At 47.3% G+C, this 23,005-nt stretch overlaps 1 protein-coding gene and 1 long non-coding RNA gene across 8 annotated transcripts in view; one reads left to right on the plus strand and one right to left on the minus strand.

The window, feature by feature from the left end:
• Window positions 1-18,106, minus strand: part of Gm30144 — a 36,883-nt gene extending 18,777 nt beyond the window's left edge. For 2 of the 3 annotated variants that reach the window (XR_001783605.2, XR_001783602.2), the window contains exons 1-3: window positions 17,074-18,106; window positions 15,514-15,601; window positions 14,319-15,094 (exon numbers count right to left, since the gene is read on the minus strand). This is a non-coding gene — a long non-coding RNA (predicted gene, 30144). Of the gene's footprint in view, window positions 1-14,318; window positions 15,095-15,282; window positions 15,602-17,073 lie in introns of all 3 variants that reach the window. The other variant, XR_001783603.2, reaches the window with a different exon arrangement.
• Mrgbp (MRG/MORF4L binding protein) lies at window positions 17,436-22,542 on the plus strand. 5 transcript variants are annotated; one of them, NR_151481.1, is made up of 6 exons: window positions 17,460-17,775; window positions 18,849-19,193; window positions 19,639-19,760; window positions 20,644-20,725; window positions 20,932-21,109; window positions 21,539-22,542. NR_151481.1 is itself a non-coding variant. In NM_028479.2 (6 exons), the coding sequence occupies exons 2-6, from the start codon at window positions 19,046-19,048 to the stop codon at window positions 21,724-21,726; spliced, it is 615 nt and encodes a 204-aa protein (NP_082755.1). In that variant the 5' UTR covers window positions 17,460-17,775; window positions 18,849-19,045; the 3' UTR covers window positions 21,727-22,542. The 5 variants fall into 5 exon arrangements, 2 of the variants coding, with proteins under 2 accessions (NP_082755.1, NP_001343423.1); NM_028479.2 differs by having other exon boundaries at window positions 21,035-21,109; XR_375404.3 differs by having other exon boundaries at window positions 17,436-17,775; window positions 20,644-21,109.
• The last annotated feature ends 463 nt before the right edge of the window (window positions 22,543-23,005 follow it).

Below are 23,005 nucleotides of genomic sequence, written 5' to 3' on the forward strand. Positions count from 1 at the left end.
AAGGGAGAGAGGCTCACTTCTCCCTCAGCTTTTACTTTGCATTTGTAATTGAGATGTACTTGACGTGTGTGTAAACCTTTGTAAAAGCTAAATAAGCCTCTAGCGGGCATTCAAGCTGGGAGTCTTTCAGGAGGATGGGGAGCCATCCATCTCTTTGAAATTAACACCAGGGAAGATGGCGCTTGCCCCACAGTCCCTGCCTGAGGCTGGGAGCTAAACTGCCTCCTGTCTGAGAAGCACCCGGAAGTTTGTTTCCCAATTAGCAAGCACAGATGGGCCCCACCATCTCCAGGTGGGTTTGGGATGACATGCATGTGACAAATGGTGCTGTCAAGTCCTCCCACTGGAGGAGCTGGTAACTGTGTACTCTGAAAACATGCATGCGATGCCTGTCTGCCTGGCTGAAGGCAGCAAGAAGCTATGTCATTGCAGGCTGTCAACAATCGCCTGGGATGTACTGTGTAGTTTGGGCTAGGCTAAGGGTTATTGGTCATCCCATGTTGTAACTGTTTCCTTTCTTCTGCCTTCGGGGACAGGGGTTTCTGTAGGGCTGGAAGGATTGTTTTTATGTTCACCCCTTATGCACAAGCTCTCTCAGCTCCATATGACCTGGAAGAGGGGTGGGGACAGCCCTGTAGAACCCACCAGATACTGTGTTCCTCCTGACATGTTTTCTAGCTTTTTCTTGACTTTTGTGCCCTAGATGAGGTGCCTTCGGGTGCTGCTGAGAAAGGGGAGCCCAGAGGAACCCAAGACACCCGTGCTCCCCCAAAAGGCAAGAGGTCCTTCCACTACTCACATCCCTGGTACACACCCACCCCACACCCACCCCAGTAGCCAGACACCCTGCTTCCCACACACCAGCTAAACGTGCCTGCGATTCTGTTCCCAGTCAGTCAGAAAGCCAGGTTGGTCCATAATTTAAGGAGCAACTACTGGAACGTGTGGTGCGTTTAATTCCCAGCACCCATGTTGGATGTCAGTTCCAAGGGAAGTTCCATTTCCCCAAACTACAAAAGGCAGCCCATATATCCAGAAATATATGTGGATCTTAGAAAGTAATAATTCAGGAATATTGGAGGGGGGAGTGTGCTAGCCATGGGGAGGTTTGGAAATGCTCAGCAGATTAGAAAATTACTGTTTCACTCATGTGTGCACATGCACGTGTGTATGTGCATGTGTATGCATATGTGTGCATGTATGGGCATGTGTGTACATGTGTGCATATGTGAGCATGTGTGTGTGCATGTGTGCATTTATGTGCATGTGTGCAAATGTGCATTGTGTACATGAACGTGCATGTTTGTACGTGTTCTTTTATAGCAGCAAGGTTTCTCCCCATCCCCCACTATCTCTTGCTCTCTCCCTACTCTCACCATTCTCTCTTCTCTGACAGACAGCCCTGACCAGGTCTAGTCTGTTTCCTTTTCTCTCTGCTCTGGACTCTTCCAGATGCCTCTAGATATATTTTTTTCTCTCTCTTATGCACAATGAAAACCTTCCCTTAACCATACCACAGGGTGCTGTCTTAGTCATCAGACCATTTTGAATACTTGGTCTATCTTGTGCTGAGTTAGTACTTCAGTTCTTTCTTACTTATTTATTGTGTATACGTGCTGTGAGGTGGGGGTGCCATGTGTGGAGGTCAGAAGACAACTTTCTCCCCTCCTTTGTTGAATCTGGGTCTCTCTGTTGTTTCTGCCATACTGCATACTACTTAGCGTGGATCTCCTGTGTCTCCCTCCTTCTCACTGCAGGCATAGTGGAATGGCACAGCGATGTTATTACATCTGCATCTTTAATTTTTTTTTACTTGTATGGGTGTTTGACTTGGATGTGTGCCTGTGTACTACATGTGACGATGCCCTAGGAGGGTGAAATAAGGCACTGAAGATCCATCTGGAGTTACAGGTGGTTATGAGCTACCATCTAGGTGCAGGAAAATGAACCTGGGCCCTCTGGAAGAGCAGCCAGTGCTCTTAACTACTGAACCATCTTTCTAGCCCCCCCCCCAACATATCTGGCTTTTAAAAATATGCTCTGGGTTATGAATTCAAATCTTCAGGCTTGCTGTCTTGCCTACCTAGTACCTCAATTTTAAGATCTAAAGACTGATTCAGTCCCCTGATTCTGGTACTCATTGATGACATAGTCCATGGCCAGGCTATAATTTTAATTTTTCCAAAATCTATTTTCAATGATGGTTCCCTTTTAGCCCAGCATCCACCAGAGGTAGTGGGGAACAAAGGATATGGGGAAGTGGGCCTGTTTAGAAAGGTTCTTTGAAGCAACTCCCATCTATGTTGTCTGGAAATCGGCATTTCAGTTCATAGGTTAGCAGCGACCTCTCGATCCACTAGAAAACACTTCACGGATACACCAGCAGTCAAGTTCGGTAAACACATCATCAGAAGTTTCTTTTTGGTGTGTTTCTCTCTATGGAGTCCTGACAAATGCAGCTCAGCCATGCAGTGTAAGACAGGCCAATACATGGGTGTTGTTAGCAAAGAATCTTTCATCACGTGTTCTCTCTCACGCTTGCTTTAGCAGAATATCCTTTCTGCTGTGTCTGCTTCAGCTACACATTCCTTCACGTGTCTGCCTTAGTCTTTCACCTATGTCCACTTCAAGAGAACACTCCTTCACGTGTTTGCCCCAGCAAAACACCATCCAACCAACTTTTCAAAGAACCCTTAAGTTTCCACTTCACCGGCCCTTGAAAAAGCAAGCTTGGTCTCCTCCTGCCGTTCTTTCAGATATCAGAGACTGTTCTACCAGGAGACTGGAGATTTTATTCATAACGTGTCTGGGGGGATCCAGAATCGGAAGAAACATCTTCAAAGTTAAACATCAACTCAGGCGTTGCCAGAGTTGCTGATGTTTGTAGCCATACAGCCAGATTATAAGGACAGAAAGGCTTCTGGATGCAACACCAGGGGGCGCTCTTCTATCACTTTGCCCAGGACTTACAGCCGTTGTCCTTGGGATCAGCAAAGACCTGACCATCACTCTCAGTTTGTTGATGATGAGTGCCATAATGCTGTCTTCAGCTGCGACTTCCTTCTCTTAGATGTTGGAGATCGGAGTTTGAGATTTTGGACTCTGAATCCCAGTAGTTACTGATGAGCTGCCACTGATCTCTGGGGGGAGGGGGTGGGGAGGAAGGGGGCGGGGTTGGGGGAGGGGTGCTGTGGAAATGGTTGAAGTCAATATTGGCCCCAGAAGTGCTATATTCAAAATAGGTGATGTCAAAACTGCCTGCACCGTGGAGATTTTCCTATAGGAATGGCTACAGTAGCCCAGGAAGACACAGTGCTGCTGGATTCCCTGCCAAGTGTGCGCTCTCTTCCATATCTTTTAGGAATGACCAATGCTGAGAAAGAGAGGCTGATTCTCACACTCTTGTAGATAGTTTTGTTTTCTTCCAGGATGGTTGATAAGGCAAGTAGTTATCTTCTCAGGACTCTGTCTGTCTCTGCCAAGTCAAAGGATCTGAGAGAGAGTCAGATTAGCACATCCCACCTTCCCAACCTCCCGAGCAATCTGGGAAAGAGGCCTGAATCTCTATTGAGCAACTTTATTGGTCACTCAGTCAAACAATCAAACAGATATACAGGTCGCTTCTCAGTGGCTGGGAATGTGACTCTCACTGTATACAGCTCTTCACAGATGTGTGCATCAAAATACATGCAGCACACATACACACCTGTCCACAGTCCTCACACAAAGGAACACATCCTTACTCTCTTTTGTTCCACTCTTCAAGTAATCTGAGCAGTCACAGGTTTTGAGAGCTCAATTGGCTTGCCAGTCTATCCACAGAGGCAAGCTTCCAATGCAATGAGAGGGCCTGTCGCAAGCCAACAGAATATAAAATGGCAGATGAAGAAACCGAAGTCCATCTATGACCCCTGTGTCTACACACAGGGTCTCTTTTATCCAGACTCTCTCATGAATCGCGCGCGCGCACGCGCGCGCGCGCGCACACACACACACACACACACACACACAAATAAAGCAACCAAAACATTTAAATTCATTTAAACATTTAAAATTCACATTTATATTCTCAGCTGTTCAAAATGCTTGGCGTGGAGCTCACATTAGCAGACGTGTCCATTTGTCTGTCTTTATAGGGATATTCAAATTTCAAACCCACGTTTATAACATATATGGAATCACATATCGCATACCTCTTGGGATCAAAGTCGATGTCCGAAATTCAGACCAAGGTGAAATGGATCTTTTTGGAAGACCTTATGGTGTCTCCAGAATCTTGACCAGACTAACACAGAACACAACGTCAACTTAAATTCACAATCAGTACCCCAGTGGGAAAAAAGACAGATTTCCTGTTTGGTAATCTTCTTGGATCAAATATACAAATGAAAGATATTTGGTCCTTTCTTGGATTAAATGAAAAAAGAATGGATCTGAGGAGATGGCTCAGTGATTAAGAGGACTTGTTCTGCTTGTAGAGAGAGGACCTGAGTTCAGTTCCCAACACCTACATCAGAAGGCTCACAACCACCTGTAATTATAACTCCCGAGGATCCTACATCGTCTTCTAGCCTCTACAGGGACCTACACATGTGCACACACATAAACTTCAGTTCTCCCCCTCCTACAAGCTTCCTACTTCTCTCCCCTGGAGAAGTGTGTTTGTCCTGAGAGGTCATTGTCCTGCCCTCCACCCTCTTCTCTGATTCCTGCCTGAGAATCAGAGAGCCTGGCTACAGGCTTGTGCTATAAACTCCCTCATCCTCAAAAGCATGTGACAAGAGACCTCCCTGCCATGAAAGCCTTGATCCCCTCTTTTCAGAACCCCTACTACACCATCTGTCTATGGGTGCCGAAGTCTTCTCAGAGCCTCTGCCATGCTGTTGTCTGTCAGTCTGTCCATATTGTTGATAACTCTTCTAATAAACTCCTTACCCCAACAATTCATCTCAGTGTCCTCTCAAACCCATGTTAAAGAACTCTAGTTAAGGCTAAGCCATGAATCCAAGCTGTCCCTGGGATAGAGCTTTATTCCTGACCCTCCAGACTAACAGAGGGCTAGAAATGGGAGGTGCTAGGGCCTGGAGGTGGTCTTCTGTTCCCAGAGAGCACAGGAACTCTGTCCAATGTAGTCACCCCACATGTGGTCTCCACAGGAAACATATGATTTCTCCTACCTAGAAAGCCACTGGCATCCAGGTGGGAACAGCTTTGATGGCCTGCAGGGTAAGAATTGGGCAGGAGTGGGCAGCAGCCTTTCTACCTACTACTAGCTAGAGTAAGGAGACAGGAGGCCAGGTAGTCTATTCTTCCTCCTGGGGTCCAGGTTTGCCCCATACTCACACTGGAGTTTCTGGTTCTGCTCTGAAAAAGCTCCCATAAGAAACAGTGAAGGAGACCCATGCTTGCCAGCCTTCCCCTACCCCCAGCCTGCTCAGTTTCAGGAAACTGGGATGTGTCAGCTGTCTGTTGAGATTTCATAAGCAATTGCAATGTGTCAAGCTTTGAAAGAAAACATCAAAAATACTTTTCATTTCCTCAGCCAAAGAGGAAAAGCACACACCCGAGGCAGAGAAGGAAGAGGCTCTATTCTCCACATCCACACTCCACAAGCTTGGGGATTTACAAAGTATGAGAGGGCCTCTTGCCCTGGACCTCGAAGCTGGCAAAAGTCCAAGCCGTAGGAAGGCAGCCAATTAGGTACAGCTAGCCAAGCAGGGAGACCTGGGACAGCCCAGCTCACTGCCAAGAACAAATGAAATCCCTGGGGTCTATCAATGACCCAGCTAGCCAGCCCATTTCTCCATCTCTACTGCAGCCCTGAGAGAACCTAGCCATACCAGCCTCAGTGACCAGAAACTTCAAGGAAAGAAAAGCCCCCTAAGGAGACTGGCCTTGAGTCCCTGGACAAGCCAGACCAAGACAGTGCCTTTCTTAAAGCTCACAGCGAGCGTTGCTCTCTAACAACCGTGTGACTGGAAGCTGTGAGAACTCTGTGGCTCTTGGAGGCAGCCCGACCACAGCAGGGACAGACGCAGTATCCAACAGGGATGTTTGGGCTCCATCAAACACATCTTTGCTCCAGTTACCAACACATAAATGAGCAGCCTGTGTCGCTGTGGACAAGTGAGAATGGCTCTCCTCTCTGAATCACCCAGGTCATTCAGGATTGTTCCTATATATACCCCATACCTCTGAGACCCAGATGATCTGTGGTTCTGAGAGCAGAGCTCTCAGCCCAGGAGGGAAGGAAGGGCTTATAAGGCTAGATGGAACTAGATGGATCAAGGACAAAAGGTCCCTCATTCTGAGATAGCACTAGCCTACACCCCTGGCCTAGAGCTTGTCTGTCTGTCCTCTCTCAGCCTGCTGTGCAGGGGTCACCACACAGACCTTAGGAAGATGAACTAATGAGGCACTTATCCCAGCGGGTGGCAGAGTATCTGCTCCAGGTCCACATAGGTCACCCCGATGAACCAAGAGAGTGTAAGAAGCTTGTGCACAGGGGCCGAACAGAACCGTGGCCTCTGCGCTGGGAGTCACAATCTCTGTACATAGTCGAGGGCAAAGGACTCTCAGGTAGGAACTACAGAGAGCTGAGCCAGGGATGTCTGCTCCCATGATCTGCGGTTATCAGAGCTCAGTTTGGAAGCTCCAACCACAGACAAGCCTACCACCAGCTCACAGCTCCTGGGCTCTCAGTATCTGCAATTCACATCCCATTTTTGCCGGACAGCATCTCTGTCCTATGAGCCAGTATGGAGCCGAGCAGGTAAGACTCAGGTCCATATCCTCCATAGGGTGTTTGGCACAGTGGTGACCCATAGCTCCCTTTTCTCCCCAGAAAGCCCTCAGTTTACTTGATAAATGATTCCTTTCTTCCTGAGAACCACTGGGCAAAGTGACAGTCTCCTTAGAGAGAGAATAGATTTACATCTGGGCCAACAGAACAGATTCCAAGACCTAGGGATGTGGTCCTCTCCAGCCCCATGGAGTCCCTGCCTTCAGCTTCAGTTCCGCACACTCCACAGCCCCAGAACCCTCCAGTTGCTCCCCATCCATCAAAAGAAGCTTGGTCTGCTTTACGCTTAACCCCCTCAGATGCCCTCTAACAAGAAACCAGAAGGAGGCAGGTACAGGGAGCCAGTGTCCAAAAGAGCAAAGGATCAAGATCTGCCCTTTTGGACCATTAAGGACACCTGTGCTCCCTCCATCCCTAAGCCTGAAGATGCAGCAGCCTGTCTCTGCCTTAGCTTCTGGGATCCCAGAGCCACTTGCATCCAAAGGCTTCATCTCCCTATGAACAAAGGCAGCCTACATCTAGGCAGTGCTGGGGAGACCCCAGTGCTTGAGAACAACCAGATGCGATCCTTTGGAGCCAGGTTAAGGAAGGTGTGATGGTTTGTATATTCTTGTACCAGGGAGTGGCACCACCTGGAGGTGTGGCCTTGATGGAATAGGTGTGACCTGGTTGGAATAGGTGTGTCACTGTGGGTGTGGGCTTAAGACTCTCACCCCAGTTGCCTGGAAGTCAGTCTTCCACTAGCAGCCTTTGGATGAAGATGTAGAACTCTCAGCTCTGCCTGCGCCATGCTCCCATGCTGGTTACTGCCATGCTCCCACCTTGATGATAATGGACTGAACCTCTGAACCTGTAAGCCAGCCCCAATTAAATGTTGTTTTTTATAAGACTTGCCTTGGTCATGGTGTCTGTTCACAGCAGTAAAACCCTAAGACAGAAGGGGATTAGCCCTGTTGGGCAGATCTTTTATATTCCTCTCTGCCTTCCCTACCTCCACAGCCATAGCCTCTGCCTACAGACATTTGTGGCTCAAAGTGAGAAGAAACTATTTTATTTAAGAAGCAGCAGGAAACAGTGACTTCATCAGAAATCCTAACTCTGTGTGCTGAGAAAGCCAGGGCTCAGGCCAGCAATGTGTGACATTATACATGTGCCTTATTGCTTAAAAAGAAAGGGGCAGTAACAGTATGGTAGCCTTCCATCCAAGGTCTCTTTCCCACAGGACACCTTTTCAATCTCTCTTTCTGTGTATGTGTGTGCATGTGTGTACATGTGTGTGTGCATGTGTGTACATGTATGTGTATGTGTACATGTGTGTGTGCATGTGTGTGTGTTTTCTTTATTGTATGTATGTTTTCTTTTCATTTTTAAAAATGTAGACAAAGAACATAAAGTCAGGTGGGGGAGGAAATCTGAAAAGAATTGGGGAAGAGGGAAAGAATATGATCAAAATATATTGTATAAAATGTTTTAGATAATGATTTAAATTTTTTACATGTTAAACCCTGTAACTACAGTTTTAGATGACAAAGATATTTATTCCCTTTGTTCTGTCTAGTATAGAGAGGAGCATGCAGCCTCAAAGCTGACCCAGAAAAGCAATTTCTCTTCTCTCTCTGATCCCGCCCTCAAATATATGAAGGGCTCCCAGTGGGACCTGATAAAAAGCAACCCTTGATTCCCAAGTTCTCATGAAAAGACAGGAGAGGTTTATTTTGTTTTCTGTTCCCTTTTCCATAAGGCCATTCCCTTTTGAAACGTCCTTTTCCATCAGACTTACAACATTTGTCCTATCCTCTCTCTCTGAGATCTTTCTCTTGCATTGGTCCCACTCAAGGGTTCTCTGATGACTTGGACCTTAAATTCCTGAGTCCTGAAATATCCTCATTGACTTGGTTTTTAGTTGTCAACATTATCTTTGCCAGAGGCATCAGAACCCCCTAGAACTGGATATAGGCAGTTGTGAGCAGCCTGACCTGGGTGCTGGGAACTGAATTCAGGTCCTTTGGACAAGGGGTGTATTCTCTTAACCACTGAGCCATTCCTCCAGGCCCTATCTTGCCTTTTGCTTTTATCTTATTGCTGTTATCTTTTATCATTTTGTTTCTTCATCAATTTTTACATAGACATTTTGGGCCTCTTTCAGTAACTCTTCTGTTTCTGTCCTTCCAGCCTTCAGTCTTCTATGTTTTCACTATGTGTGTCCAGCTGTTAGTTACAAATATAACTTTAGCATCCCTCCTCCCATGGCCTCTTCTTCATACAATCTAGTGTGCTTTCTCATCAGATCAAGGAAACAGATCAACTTTACATGGGGTGACTCAAGGGTTATATATTGTTTTGGGTTAAGGAAGTAGGAATATCCAAGGTGGGCAAAGTGTACCTCATTAGCATGGGCATTTCAGGAATCTCGGGTCTAGCTGAATGTGTTCTTATCAGGAGAAAGGAAGTTGACACTATAATCTAACTAAGGTTACATGATGTTCCTCAGGTAGAGGCATTTGGAAGCTAAGGTCAGAGACGGGGAAGCCCTGTTGATAAAGGACATCTTGCATTTTGCTCTAAGCCCAGAAGGCTATCTAAACATTGGTAGGCTTTGACATTAATTAGCAGGGTTTTCCTACAACATCTTGGTCAGAGGCTTAATCATCCAATTTCCTATGCTGTAAAGTGCCAGGATACATCAAGGAGAAGCTAAAAACTAGCAGGTGATCCTCCTGAGATGGTTCCACAATAGGTTTGCTCCTGCAGGCAAGGCCCAGGAGATTTCATTTTAGGAAAGATTCTTGCTATTAATATGCTTTTTCTGTTATTATTAAATATATATAACAATCACTAGATATTAGTCCACCCTTTTGAGCAAATTTCTGCAGGACAACAAAGATGTACTGTTTTGTAGTGATGCTATATAGACAAATAGATGATTTCTTAATTCTTAATAATGATCCTATAAGAATTCCTAGAATTATATTAGTAATTATTAAGCTCTTTTATAGTAGGACTGCTATTAATGTCCTTTCTGGTATGAAAACTGCAATGAGAACTCTGCCAGTCTTCAAGTGTCACCAGTTAATTGCTTCTGAGATAGAAAGGAGATATCTGCAACTAAGAGCACATTCCAGGAAGTTGTAAAACCATTAACCAGAGGTCATAAAAAGGGAACTAAGGATTTACTATAGATGCTAGGACAAAAGATAAAATATTGACTGGGATCATCTATACAAAACTTCACTTTTAATTTAGCCACAAAAGTTATGGTCTTTAACTCTCCATGAACCTGAAGAGCTGGTGACAGATGATGAATGTTTAGCCAGATAATCATTCTTAATGGATATATCTGTAAACATTCTTGCTCAATTTATGATTTGAATTTATGTTTGAACTTCTAGTGAAGTTTTGTAAAAGAAAAAAAGGGGGGATTTTTGTAAAACAAAAACAAAAACATGTGATCTATTCCAGGAAAGGTTAAAAAAGACTAGGAAAGATGACATTAAGGACATCAGAGCAGGAGGAGAGAGCAAGATTAGAAAGAGAACACAGAGTAGAATAACTTGGAAATTATAAGGCAACTTAAAATATTAAGAGAGCAATGCGCAGAATGCAGAGGGGAAAGGGAAAAAAGAAGCTGCAGAGAGAGCAGGAGAACAGGCAGGCTTCTACTTACCATGGGACAGAAAAAGTCTTTTCTTAATAGCAAGGCAGGCTTAGTCTTCCAAAGAAAACAAAGCTTTCTTCTTACAGACTTGGGTTTAATTCATTTAGCAATAAAAGGGTAGAAGCCCTTTCTTTCTCTATGCAATAAAGGTTGAAGCTCATTTTTCATCCAGAAAGAATGAGTTCTTCTGCACTGGTGCTTGGTCTTTTGCTCCATATGCTTATGTAAGTATGGATGTGTGTGTGTGTGTGTGTGTGTGTGTGTGTGTGTGTGTGTGTGTATACACGTATGTAATTATGAGATAGTATGAAAGCCGAGCCCAACTGGTTCAAATGGAGATTTTTGAATGTGTGTGCATGAAACTGTGTATGAATTTATGTGAGTTTAATCCATATTTGCTAGTATAAAAGTTTTCTTTCTGTGCAGGTGACTCTCTTCTCCTGGTTCAGTAAAAGTTTCTTGCTCCAACCCCCCACCCCAGCCTGACAAGCGAGAGGCATCCGGTCAAGAAGGAACAGGCTCTAGCAATTAATCCTTTACTTAATTACCTGATCCACTTTTCTTAGAGAACTTTCATAGGAAACTTTTTAGAGAGAACATAGAAATAAAAGTTGAAGTCATTTTTCTTCCTAGGACTTCATGTAACAGGGCTGGGAGTTAGAGCCCCACGGTTCCCAATAGAACAAAGGCTACTTTACTTAATCCCCTGCTGTTTTAAGATGAGGTGCTAAATGCCAGAGACTGCTGGTTTTGGAGGAACACAGGCACTTCAGCTACAGTAGCAAAGTGACTTAGACTTAAGATGGGTAAACGGTCTATTATTAAACAGCAACCCTGTTTAATAATATCTCCTAAGACCAAGCCTTATCCCCCACAGACACTCTTCCCTCTCCACTGTCTCAAGAGGAACCAAGAAGAAGGAACAACCGCTGGGGCTAGCCCTGGCAATAAAGCATCAAGGAGACCCTTCACTACTTATGGGTCAAGGTCCTAGACAATAGGACCACCTTATTCTGTATGAAAGAATCCTCCAGATCCTTGGATTGAATATGGAGGTTTCTTATACTCTGCCAGAATTGCCAACTGTCTCCAGCCAGGTTCCTCAGAGGAGACCAGAATGGAGGAAGGAGAGCCCACACTTGCTTTCTGTTAGAAAATGCATTTCAATCATACTCGAAAGATCTGCCTGGAAGTTTTACCCACCAAGGCTACCCTGAAATTTGTAATGTTTTCCTACCTTGATTTATGCATGAAGTTACCCGTTTGCTGCAGAGCTGACATGGGGCCCGTATCCCCATGTTACCAACTTACTTTTGATTTTGGGATTCCATTAGTTCTGAAGTGGGAGAGTGTTTCCACACCCAACACTGTTGCAATGAGGCAGTGGGATGCACCTCTCAGGATGAAAACCCTCAGCCACATGTTTGACACATTGAGTGTCAAACAATTTAGGAATAGGTCTGAAGTCTCAAGAAAACAACCATACAATCCTAAGTATTTCAGCAGAGCAAAGTGTTTTGCTTCTGCAGGAGGATGCATACCATGCTAAACCAACACGCAAGCACACCCTGTGGGTTCCAAGGTTTCTGTTTGTTTGTTTGTTTGATCCATAATACAAGGCATCCTATGCCTCACTCTGAATATTGAGAACTCAGCATCATATTCTTATTTGATTGGCTGATTGAAAACATTGTGGTTGCTAGGGAGAAATGAAATGAGCATATATTTTTATTTTGGGAAAATGCTTTACTTGGGAGGCATTCTTAACAAGTGGTGTGCTTGCAACTGTTGTTGAGGTGCGGAGTTAATTTACCAAAGCAGACCCGGCCTCCAAGTTCTTCCAGCATCTCTCTCTCAGTCCCTTACTGTTACAGGGCATGACTGGCATATCACACACACACACACACACACACACACACACACACACACACACACACACTATGCACAAAGACTCTCACCAGGTACCTAGAACTCACAGACACTCTCCTGCCTCTGCCTCCCAACTCCTGGGATAATAGGCATGCTCCTCTATATCCACTCCTCAAGTAGCATTTTCTGAGAGACTACATTGCCCTTCTCTCCGTGAGACATCCAAGTCCAGAAATTCATCTGATACATGAACTCCAGGAGTCAGATTTTTTTTCTACTTTTGGCTCTTGTATTTTCCCTGTGTTTCATATGGCCTCTTTCAGGTGACCAGACCTAGAGCCGTATGCACAGAGCCCTTCTGACCCCTCTAAGAGTTCCATGTCCTAGCGTTCAAAGAACTGGGTGAGCTCTGTCAACTTCTGTCTTCACACACCTAAGGCCACTGGTTCAGCAGCAGCTGTCATGCTGACTTCAAGTTCTTTAGGGACCGGTGGCCACTTTGCTCTCACCAGAACACTCATAATGCTTTTCTCCTATCTGAAATGTCAGCCTTTGGCCACAGTGCCACGTGGGGAGGCTGGCTGACATTTCCTCTCTTCAGGTTTGTCCTCGCTTCAGTGCACTTTGTATCTATCAAGGTAGCCTTTGACCCTCAGTTTTCAGATTTGCATAGCGGTTACAAAGCTGCAGTGTCCTAGGACTGCTTTAAGGGCTCTACTGGAGCAGAAGAAACTTTGTTTTACACTGTTTCTTTTTGTAAAAAGAAAGTTCCCTCTGCAAAGAGAAAACTGTTCTCTGTGTTGGTTCTGGGGCAAAAAATAGAGCTAGTCTCTGGAAGCTGGATTAGCAGGGACTATGTCGTGTGTGTGTGTGTGTGTGTGTGTGTGTGTGTGTGTGTGTGTGTGTGTAAGAGAGAGAGAGAGAGAGAGAGAGAAAGAGAGAGAGAGAGAGAGACAGAGAGACAGAGAATGTGTCAAGGCCATAGGACAGCATGAGGTTTAATTCCATTCAACTTGTTCTTGAAACGGTCTCTCGCTGGCCTGGAGCTCCACCCTCTACCACTTAGCCAAGGCTCCACCAGGAATTTGCCAGTTTCAACCTCTTCAGCACTGAGACTGCAGATGCACACCACAATTTATTTTAAAGGTTTATTTACTTTTACGTGCATTGGTGTTTTGCCTGCATGTGTATCTGTGTGAGGGTGCCAGATCCTCGGGAACTGCAGTTACAGATGGATGTGAGCTGCCATGTGGGTGCTGGCAATTGAACCCAGGTCCTCTAGAAGAGCAGTCAGTGCTCTTAACTGCTGAGTCATCTCTCCAGCCCCACATTTTAAAATGTAGATTCTAGGAACTAAACTCAGGTCTTCATGCTTGCCAGGCAACCACTGTTCTGACTGAACTATCTCAGAATGACTCCTTATGTCTGTAAAAAGAATTGCTTCTACAAAGAGAACACTCATTGTTACCTCCATTGGTCCACAGAGAGAGCAGAGCTGATCTCTGAAAGCTGGATTAATGGGCACCATGTTAATCCTTTTAAAGGTACCTTCAGCTTTTCTTGGTCGCATTGGAACTCCTTGAGACTGAAATTTTTAGTAACACAGGCATAGCCCCTATGGAGGGAGCAATAGTCACATTACTGTCCTCGAGAGCTCTGAAGTCATGATTGCCCAGGGCCCCAGGGATCTGAGCTGAGAATAATGGCTCTCTCCATCGCACAACAGGAAAGCCTTAATGTTACAGAGGAGAAGGCAGCCCTGTGGGCAGAGATGTTGCTGACATTTGGCTGAGTCATGAGTAATGTTCAAAGCCAACATCAATAAACACTCTAAGATCAAGAAACAGAAACCCCTAGACGACAAAAGGAAGGGTCTGAGTTCATGAACAGCTAGCTACCTGCATACTGTCCAGGGTCAAATCCCAAGCTACTAGCTCCAAACCAGCCAGACAAATCTTTCTATGCAGGCTCCTTCCAGGGAAGACTACTTACCTCACTCCCCATTGCCTTTGCTGTTCTATACCTCTCCATTCATAGGAAACTAACAGGGCTTCCTGGGGACAGAAAAAGGGGGAGTCATACAGGCAGAAAATGTGGAGGACAATTCTGGGCTCACCACTTCCACAGCAGAGAGCAGCTGATCATATTGTGAAACCTGCCTCCCTCACTCGGGATAGCAGATACCCAACATTCTCAGGTACCTCTTTCCCCATCTTCCAGAGGCCAATAGGGACATTGCTTTTAAGGTTTCTTTGTTGCGTGACATAATTGACAGATGCCACCACTGGCTTGTGAGCAGAGACACTCTTCCTCATCCCTCAGCTGGGTGGGTCAGGACCTGGGAAAAGCTGCTTGGCTTTCTAAATCACCCCTCCCCAGCTGGACAAAGGTTCTGCCAGTCAGGTGTGGTTGGTAATAACAAATGGCTATGACAGAGCAGTTGTTGTCACACATGAAGACAGCAGATAGACAGGGAGCTCTTATATTTCCCAAAACTAAAAAACAAAGATGGTTAACTTCAGCTGAGCCCCAGCTCCACCCCACATGACCTTCAGAACAATACTGCTGTGGGGTAGGATGTCTCAGGGTGCTCCTGGAAGCTGATCCTCTAAAGTAAGCACACTGAGCCAAAGCCGGGAAAGAAACACTTGCCTTCTGGGTATCAAGGCAATCCTTCATAGGCCCCCTCTGAAGAGCTGGATCCTATTAAAACGCTAAAGTGGCTCAGGAGTGCACCTTTCCTTGGGTCTTGTTGGTGGCTTTCAGAGCTGGAATAGAGGTTTGCAAAGAGTTGGTGAGCACTGCCCCCTACAGGCAAGACTTGGCAGCCTGGCTGCCGCAGGTCCTCCCCTGAAGGCCTTTGTAGGTCCAGTGAAGCCCTTAACTTTGGAAGACAACAAGCAGCTTTAAGGAGGATGGAAATAATTACCTAGGTCCTTTAATCACACCAACTTACCATAAACAAGAAGATAGAGGGGGTGGAGCTAAGCTATGTTATTCAGGACACAGGTGTCCTACTTAGCTGCAATCCCAGTAGGAAAAGACTGGGCCTGAGCTGGAAACTCAAGGGTCCTATCTGATGGCTGCTTAGTTCTAGGCTCCCTACTTCCAATGCTCCACAGCCCATAGGAGAGGACAGCGTAGCTGTTCTTAGTGTTCAGATGGTGTCCAGAGGATGACCCATTACCATCAGGTGAACACAGCAGAACAGGATCCACAGCAGGCTGACTCCAAAGTAGAGCTTGTCCTCTAGAGTCCTGGGTCTCCTGTATGTGCTAAGGGAACAAAATGGGGCCAGTCATGCTGTGGGAAATTTTACCACTTCAGTGATGCAGTCTGCAAAGAGACAATGTGACCAAAGGCAGATGGATGGCATCTGACCAGAGCCTTTACAAATGCTCCTCCCATTGAATCCAGTTCTTGTGACCAAGAGAGAAATGTTCCTTTGGGAATGGAGATAGGCTCCTTCTAGTTAACAGTGACCACCTCCTTCCAGAGACAACATCAGATCCTCAGACAAGCAATGCCATTTAGGAGGCTGGAGATGCACCTCAGTTGGTAGGGTTCTTCCCTGGCATGTATGAAGCCCTGGGTTCAATCCCCAGGATATATACCAGCAGATATCTGCTACCCTAGCACTTAGGAGGTAGAGGAATGGGGACTGAAGTTCAAGGTAATCTTTGGCCACAGAATGAGTTTGAGGCCAACCTGGGATACATAAGACCTTGAATAAGAAATAACAGTTGGTTGAGACCTAGACATGGTCTGGGGAATAGTTCACACTGGTCAAAGTAAACTAGACTGGTGTATAAACTATTAGGCTTGTATATTCATTAAATGAAGGAGAGCATTTCTATGGCCTTTATTTCTCACCTGAGCCCAGTCTGAACCCTTCACACTAGGATCAAGAATCCCAGCACTTGTATCTATCTTGTATAAAAGACTTAAGCAGCAGGAGTCGCAACAAATGAGAAAGGACTTGACCAGTTGGCTAGTAGATATATATCATTGTCTACTTTGTATCTGGGAAGTAAGGAGTCTTGCTACAAAGCTGATTATATCCTGGCCACCTGGAACCACCTGAAGACCTCACGGAGAAGACAAATCTGGGCAAACTTCACCAGCCATTTCTACAGAAAGTTGGTGGTGTGCCACACAGACACCTGCTCCAGACCAAAGAAATCCTTCTATCAGGTTTGAAGGAACCTCTCAGCTCCCAACAGGTGTGAATTCACTTTGAAGCTACGGGATCACACACATGATCATGGGCTAATGGTTTCTCTACAGCTCCTTGTTAGAGAGTGATAATCACAGGAGCGCTACAAAACGAACAAGCACAGCTTCCTCTTAATTCATGCTTTTGGACTAGAGAGCCTACATGTTCATGAAAATAAGAAGTTAGCGTGGGATAGTAGGCGGGGTCTTAGCTGCTGACCTTGATGCTCAGCTACTTCCTACTACCTAACAGAGAGTTCTGCAGAGACCTGCTGTGGCTTCGTGGAGAGAAAGAATGAAGTCATCCTTCTCTCCTAAACCATCCAACCTGTCTATAGGCATCAAGTCTATATTGCCAGTCACGCGTTCTGAAGTAACAGACGGATGTTTGCAAATGTCATGGCTGGTAGGATGTGGTCTGAGTACAGAGATCGCACAAACCAGAGAGGACCAGCTAGGATAGATGAGGTTGAGGGTTACATAGGGAAGCTCCCTGAAGAAGGACGCACTCCAAATTGAAGGAGTATCCTACCTGGTAGGGGTGAGACTAAGGTGGACCGGAACCAGAAGCAGTCAGCAGCAGAGTCTACCATGCCTTAGATATTCAGAGAATAACCAGGATATTATCAATCAGCTCCTGGGCACTTAATATGTGGCAGCTCTTAGGTTGGGAACTTGCTTTATGACATGTCCCAGATGGTAGATTATGCTTCACCCAGCCGTACAGTAACTAAGCCAAGTTCTGCATGCCAACCAAGCAGAGGCAAGGGCACCGCCCCTGTGAGATCATAACTCCCAGCTGCATCATATCCACATGATAGCAGTGACCCCACACCCCCTTATGAAGCTTTATTGGGCCACACCTCCCCTGTGGCATTGTGGGAACTTTTCCACCAGCTACGCTTTCACAGTGGGAAAGCTGAAGCCTGGCCACAGACTGCTGTCTGGCTCTGAGCTCTGAGCTGTCCCAGACAATGAGACAGGTCAGAGCCAGCACCCTCCATGGTTCCCTGCTGTGAGCATTGTCTGGTTACAGGCCTGAATGAGGGGCAAGTGGAGTGTCAGGACTGGATTCAAGGCTTGTGGCAGCCAGCAAGTGATCCTTATCAAGACCCAAGAGTTCAGAGCTACAGTGGCCCCATAGCACAAAGGAGAACAAAGGTTCTCAACATCTTAGTCTGAGAGGCATCAGTCAGAAAAGGGATTCTGATGCCTGGCAATGGCTGAGGAATGGGTAAGTAATGAAACCTGGATGGGTGGCAGGGTAGGACCCATGGCACAGCTGACTGGGGTGACTCAGGCCCAGAAGCAACCATGTTCTTAAGGCTGCTGTGCCCAGCCCTTGGCCCTATCCAATCCCATGTAGAGCTACTAACACCTGCCTGAAATTCTGACAGTCTGAGTTAATCATCCAACCACTTCTGGAGTGGATCCACTGTAGGGACAGAATGGAGGTACAGGTAGGTAGCAAGGCCGACAGGACCTGGATTTCTGTCTTCTGATGCCAAGGAAGCACTTAATTCTGGGACTGTCGTGCACTCAGGTCAGGGCTACTGAAAGATATACAGAGCTTCACTCCTACAAAATGTGATTGTTGGGCTTTAAATTTTTAAATTATTTATGGTGTGTGTGTGCAAGTGTGCATATACCATGGAATACATATAGAGGTTAGAATACAACTTTTTTTTTTTTTTTTACTTATTTTATTTATATGACTATGCTGTAGCTATCTTCAGACACACCAGAAGAGGGCATCAGAACCCATTACAGATGATTGTGAGCCACCATGTGGTTGCTGGGAATTGAACTCAGGACTTCTGGTAGAGCAGTCAGTGCTCTTAACCGCTGAGCCATGTCTCCAGCTCTAGAGTACAACTCCTAAGAATTGCTCCTCTCCTGCCAGCTCTAGGATCCAGGGGTGGAGTTCCAGTTATGGGCTGTGCACAAGGATCTCTATTAGATGGGCCATCTCACTAGCCCATGGGATGTTGTTGTTGTTATTGTTGTTGCTGCTGTTGTTGTTTAAACTATTTTTCTTAAACAGTTTTAGTGAGATGTAATTTACATATTGTACAATTTATCTCTGGCAAGGAGAGACACACCTTCACTTCTAGCTGAGTTCTTTTCCAAATTACCTAACCAGGTGAAGCCCAGATTTTTGGGCCGTGTGTGTCATGCTATGCAGACTTGGCTGACTCAGAACTCCTGCCTCTCTCTCCCGAGAGCTAGAATTACAGGAGTGTGTCACCACGCCCATCTGGTGCATTTTTAAAGCATAAGGTTTGTTCCCTCGCCTTCTCCGGACAGAGCCGTAGGCAGTAAAAGGTTCAACCACCAGGAGTCGCTGCTGCACCGGAAGCCAGTCTTCGCTGCGCCTGCGCGGACGCGGGCACGCGGCGTTCTCCAGCCCGGCGAGTGCGCGCCCTCCACACCAAGTGCGCCTGCGCGGAGCCTGTAGTATTTTCCCCCTTCTCGCGCCGGGCGCTCGTCAATCGCCGGCGGCCATGGGGGAGGCCGAGGTGGGCGGCACGGGCGCCCCAGGCGACAAGGGCCCAGGCGAGGCAGCCCCGAGCCCTGCTGAGGAGACGGTGGTGTGGAGCCCTGAGGTGGAAGTGTGCCTCTTCCACGCCATGCTGGGCCACAAGCCTGTCGGTGAGCGCCGCGCCGCGCACCGGCGTGGGGGTGGGGCGGGATAAACCGTCGGGCGGGCTGGCGGAGCCTGCGACCTCCCACGGGACGTGGCCTCCCACTCTGGGGTGCCCTACTAGTCTAAGAGCCTATGACTTTCCTGCCCGAGAAGCCCTCTCCCTGGGGACACTCCTGACTTCCCTGCCCTTGAGACACTCCTACCCCAGGGAACGCCTCCATTCCCCCCCACCCCCCCACCTCTGCAGCCCCCTGTCCTTGGACCCGCCTACTATACACACCCTAGCCCCTGGAACACCCACCTGCCTTGTGGCACCTCTCTTCCCCTTTGACATGTGACTCCTGCAACACTTGCACCTGCGGGTTTGCCCACTCCTGCCCCTCCTTCTTCACCCATGTCCTACGCACAGAGGTGCTGTCCTAACCCTCAACCCACTGTCCTACCTCTCAGGGGTGAATCGGCACTTCCACATGATTTGTATCCGAGACAAGTTCAGCCAGAATATTGGGCGCCAGGTTCCATCCAAGGTGATCTGGGACCATCTGAGCACTATGTACGACATGCAGGCACTGGTGAGTTGGATCCTGGCCTGCCCATTTACGGGCTGACCGTGGAGTCAAGTCCCAGATCCTGTCAGCTGTGGTACAGGACAGAACCCTCTTCTCACTTGGGGTTTGGTATGCAGAGCAGAGGTGATCTCAAAGGATGAGGCTCCTTCCTCAGAAAAGCTTAAGTCCTGTTGTGAAAAGCACAGACTAGCGATGATCTCTGACTACTTTTTCAGGGCACCTACCTACTTTAGATTGGGTGGCACAAAAATCGTCGAGGTGATAGTTGAGGTCTGAGATGACAAAGAAGCCTTCAGCCACCGTAAAAAGCAGTAATGGTACAGCGTCAGTATAGGAGGGTCCAGAGTCGTTTGAGAGTCTGTATACTGTGGGAGCCAGACTCCTCCTCTTCAGAGAGCCTAGAGATAGCTGTGTCTTGATGGGTAGCTAGGTAACTGGTTTGGAGAGCTGGCAGTGGCTGATGGTTCTGCAGGTAACTAGTAACCTTGCTAGTCAGGTTTGTCTGTCTTGTCTGGTAGGCAGTGAGACCAGGTGACCAGGATGGGTAGAGCTGTAGGTGCCTTTGGTTGTTCATGGTACCCCTGGATACATTGGCCTGGTGGGAGTGTTACAGTGGTGAGCCGGGTCAGGTCCTTGTGTGCACATCAGCAGAGCTGCTGTGTCTCCAGGGCTCACTCAGCGGCATGGTCCTCTCCTCTAGTTTTGTTTGGCTGGTGCTAGCCTGGTCCTCTCTAATCATCTGAAAAGCCCAGCTGAGGTGGACTCTGCAAGCTGGAGCAAGGACCCCACCAGCTCGCAGCCTCCAGCCTGCTTCTCCTGTACATCTTAGTGAGCTGAGATCCTATTTTCTGTTTCTTGAAAATACAAAAATGCTTTGTGCCGGCAGCACGAGTCTGAGATTCTTCCATTCCCAAATCCAGAGAGGAACTTTGTCCTTCCAGATGAGATCATTCAGGAAGTCCGAGAAGGTGAGACTCGGCCACCACCAGGGCTGGGAATAAAAAAAGCCTCACCAGGCCAAAGGTGGGGCGGTCTGGGGCCTCCAGGGAGGTGTAAGGATCCTGCTCAGACCATACCTCCAGTGGCACCTGGGAGGTTTTGGGAGCCAAGGGCTGGGGAGAGCGGTGCTCAAAGGCAGTCTCCTGATGGATGCCGTCTCGTGATGGACGCCGAGGCCTGTGTGGGCAGCGAGAATCGGAAGCAGTCATGGCCAGACCGTCCCCCAGCGCTGGCCACCACCGTGGGTTTCCAGTGAACGGCAGCTGTCTCCTCCACAGGAAAAGTGGTCATTGAAGAAGAAATGAAGGAGGAGATGAAGGAGGATGTGGACCCCCACAGTGGGGCTGATGATGGTGAGTGTGAACTGCCCTTTGGAGCAAACATGTCTCCCCCCCAGTCTCCTCACCGCAGGCCAGCCTCAGGCAGAGTGAGGTCAGGTAGCCATGGAGTCAAGAGTGAATGGTCACTTAAAGATGAACTCAGTGCAGGTCATCTTAGGCAGGATGGCCCCTGGGGGCCATGAAGGAAGGAACCAAGGGCCAAGGATGGGGGCCTCTGAGGGCCAAGAAGGAAGGGGCCAAGGCCGGGAGCATCAGGTGGGCTCAGACAGGAGACCCCCTGGGACTCCAGGTTTCTCTTCAAGCCCAGCTGTTCAGGGCACTTACCCAGGGGAACATAACTGGGTACAAAGAGCCTGATGTACCTCTGATTTCTCTAGCTGAACAGGAAAATGAGATGAGTGTCTGTATATTCTATTTCAGCCAAATGATTTTGTTTCTCAGTTTTTTCATCTTCAGGGAGCTTGGGGAAAGCATTAGAAAAATCCAGCAAAGACAAAGAGAAGAACTCCTCAGACTTGGGGTGCAAAGAAGGGGCAGACAAGCGGAAGCGCAGCCGGGTCACTGACAAGGTCCTGACTGCCAACAGCAATCCCTCCAGCCCCAGTGCTGCCAAGAGGCGCCGCACATAGACACCTCATCCTCAGGTGGCCACAGAGATGCTCCAACTGCCTGTCTCCAGGTCCCTGGGTGAATGTGGCCATCCAGCAGAGATGCTAGTGGGGCTTCCGCTGTGTCATCAGACCTCCAGAGCACCTGATTGGCCCAAAAGACCAGCAAGACCCTTGTCTACTCTGCAGATGGTGAAGCCTTTGAGGCAGCCTCTTGCTTTCTCCTGTGGGTCCCTTGTGCCCACAGTGTGTAGAGAAGAGCAGGTGCATGGGGCCAGGGGACCAAGAGTCAGCAAGCAATAAGACGCCACCCTCACTGTCCTCAGGAGCCAGGCATCCTCCCTGGGTGCCCACTCTTTGCATCTGCTTTTCCTGTAAGACTCCACTGTGCACTGGCATCCAGAGAAGGTGTCTTTGGAGTTCACACAGCACACACTGTGCACAGAAGGCCTCCCCATCTGGGAAATAGAACTGGATATTTTGCCTCATTCACTTGTACTGTAATAGTGTATATAACTTAGTTGGTATTTCACTATTTAATTTTTAAGAAGCCTATTTTACTAGTGTTTTGTATGAAGAAAAATACTGCAGAAGTTAAACCTGTGATGTGTTTTTTTGAGCTGTTTTGTTTTAAGGTAACTACTGAAATAAGTCTGGCTGTTTTTATATGCCAGATACAGAGAATTTTTAGCGGTTATTTTTGTAATTTTAGTAACTTGGAAAAGACCAAAAAAGGGAGTGGAACAAAGGAACCGCCATTAGACTGAAAAAACAATGGCCTGATGGTTGAAGTACATTTTCATTTGCAGAATATTAAAGCACTAAAAAAAAAAAAAACCTATCTTGGAAGTTGTATGATTTGCTACTAAAATAAGTTGGTTTTTAAATTTTTCCTACAGAGGGAAGGTTCCCCACTCCAGGATTCATAACCGTAGAGTGCACTCAAGATGACTTCTTGGCATCACTGGATGCAGTGATGAAGGTTATGAGCCTTCATCAGTGACTTGCAGGACACCCACCTCTAACCCCCAAACCCAACCCCTGCTACCTGGCTGCTGCCTGTTGTCCTTCCATAGCCAAGTCCAGCTGTTGGGTGGGATGGGCACAGTGTCCTCTCCAGACCATCTTGACTACTGCCTGCGACTGAAATCCCTGCTGCCATATGCAGGGCCCCAGGCAATGAGAACTAAGCTGGCCCACACCAGCCACTCACTTCTAGTCAGGGCAGTTGGGTTACCATAAGTGTACCACTAGACCCAGCTTCCTGGCATAGAGCATCCTGAGTTGACACAGGAGAGCT

This window comes from Mus musculus, chromosome 2 (genome assembly GCF_000001635.26).
Source record: "Mus musculus strain C57BL/6J chromosome 2, GRCm38.p6 C57BL/6J".
NCBI classification, from domain to species: domain Eukaryota; kingdom Metazoa; phylum Chordata; class Mammalia; order Rodentia; family Muridae; genus Mus; species Mus musculus.

Excerpts from the sequence above, each read along its gene's own strand:
- Mrgbp (NM_028479.2), top strand. The coding sequence starts at position 19,046 with ATGGGGGAGGCCGAGGTGGGCGGCACGGGCGCCCCAGGCGACAAGGGC. Across the intron at positions 19,761-20,643 it reads TGTACGACATGCAGGCACTG|CACGAGTCTGAGATTCTTCC; the intron begins GTGAGTTGGATC and ends TTGTGCCGGCAG. Across the intron at positions 21,110-21,538 it reads CCACAGTGGGGCTGATGATG|TTTTTTCATCTTCAGGGAGC; the intron begins GTGAGTGTGAAC and ends TTTGTTTCTCAG.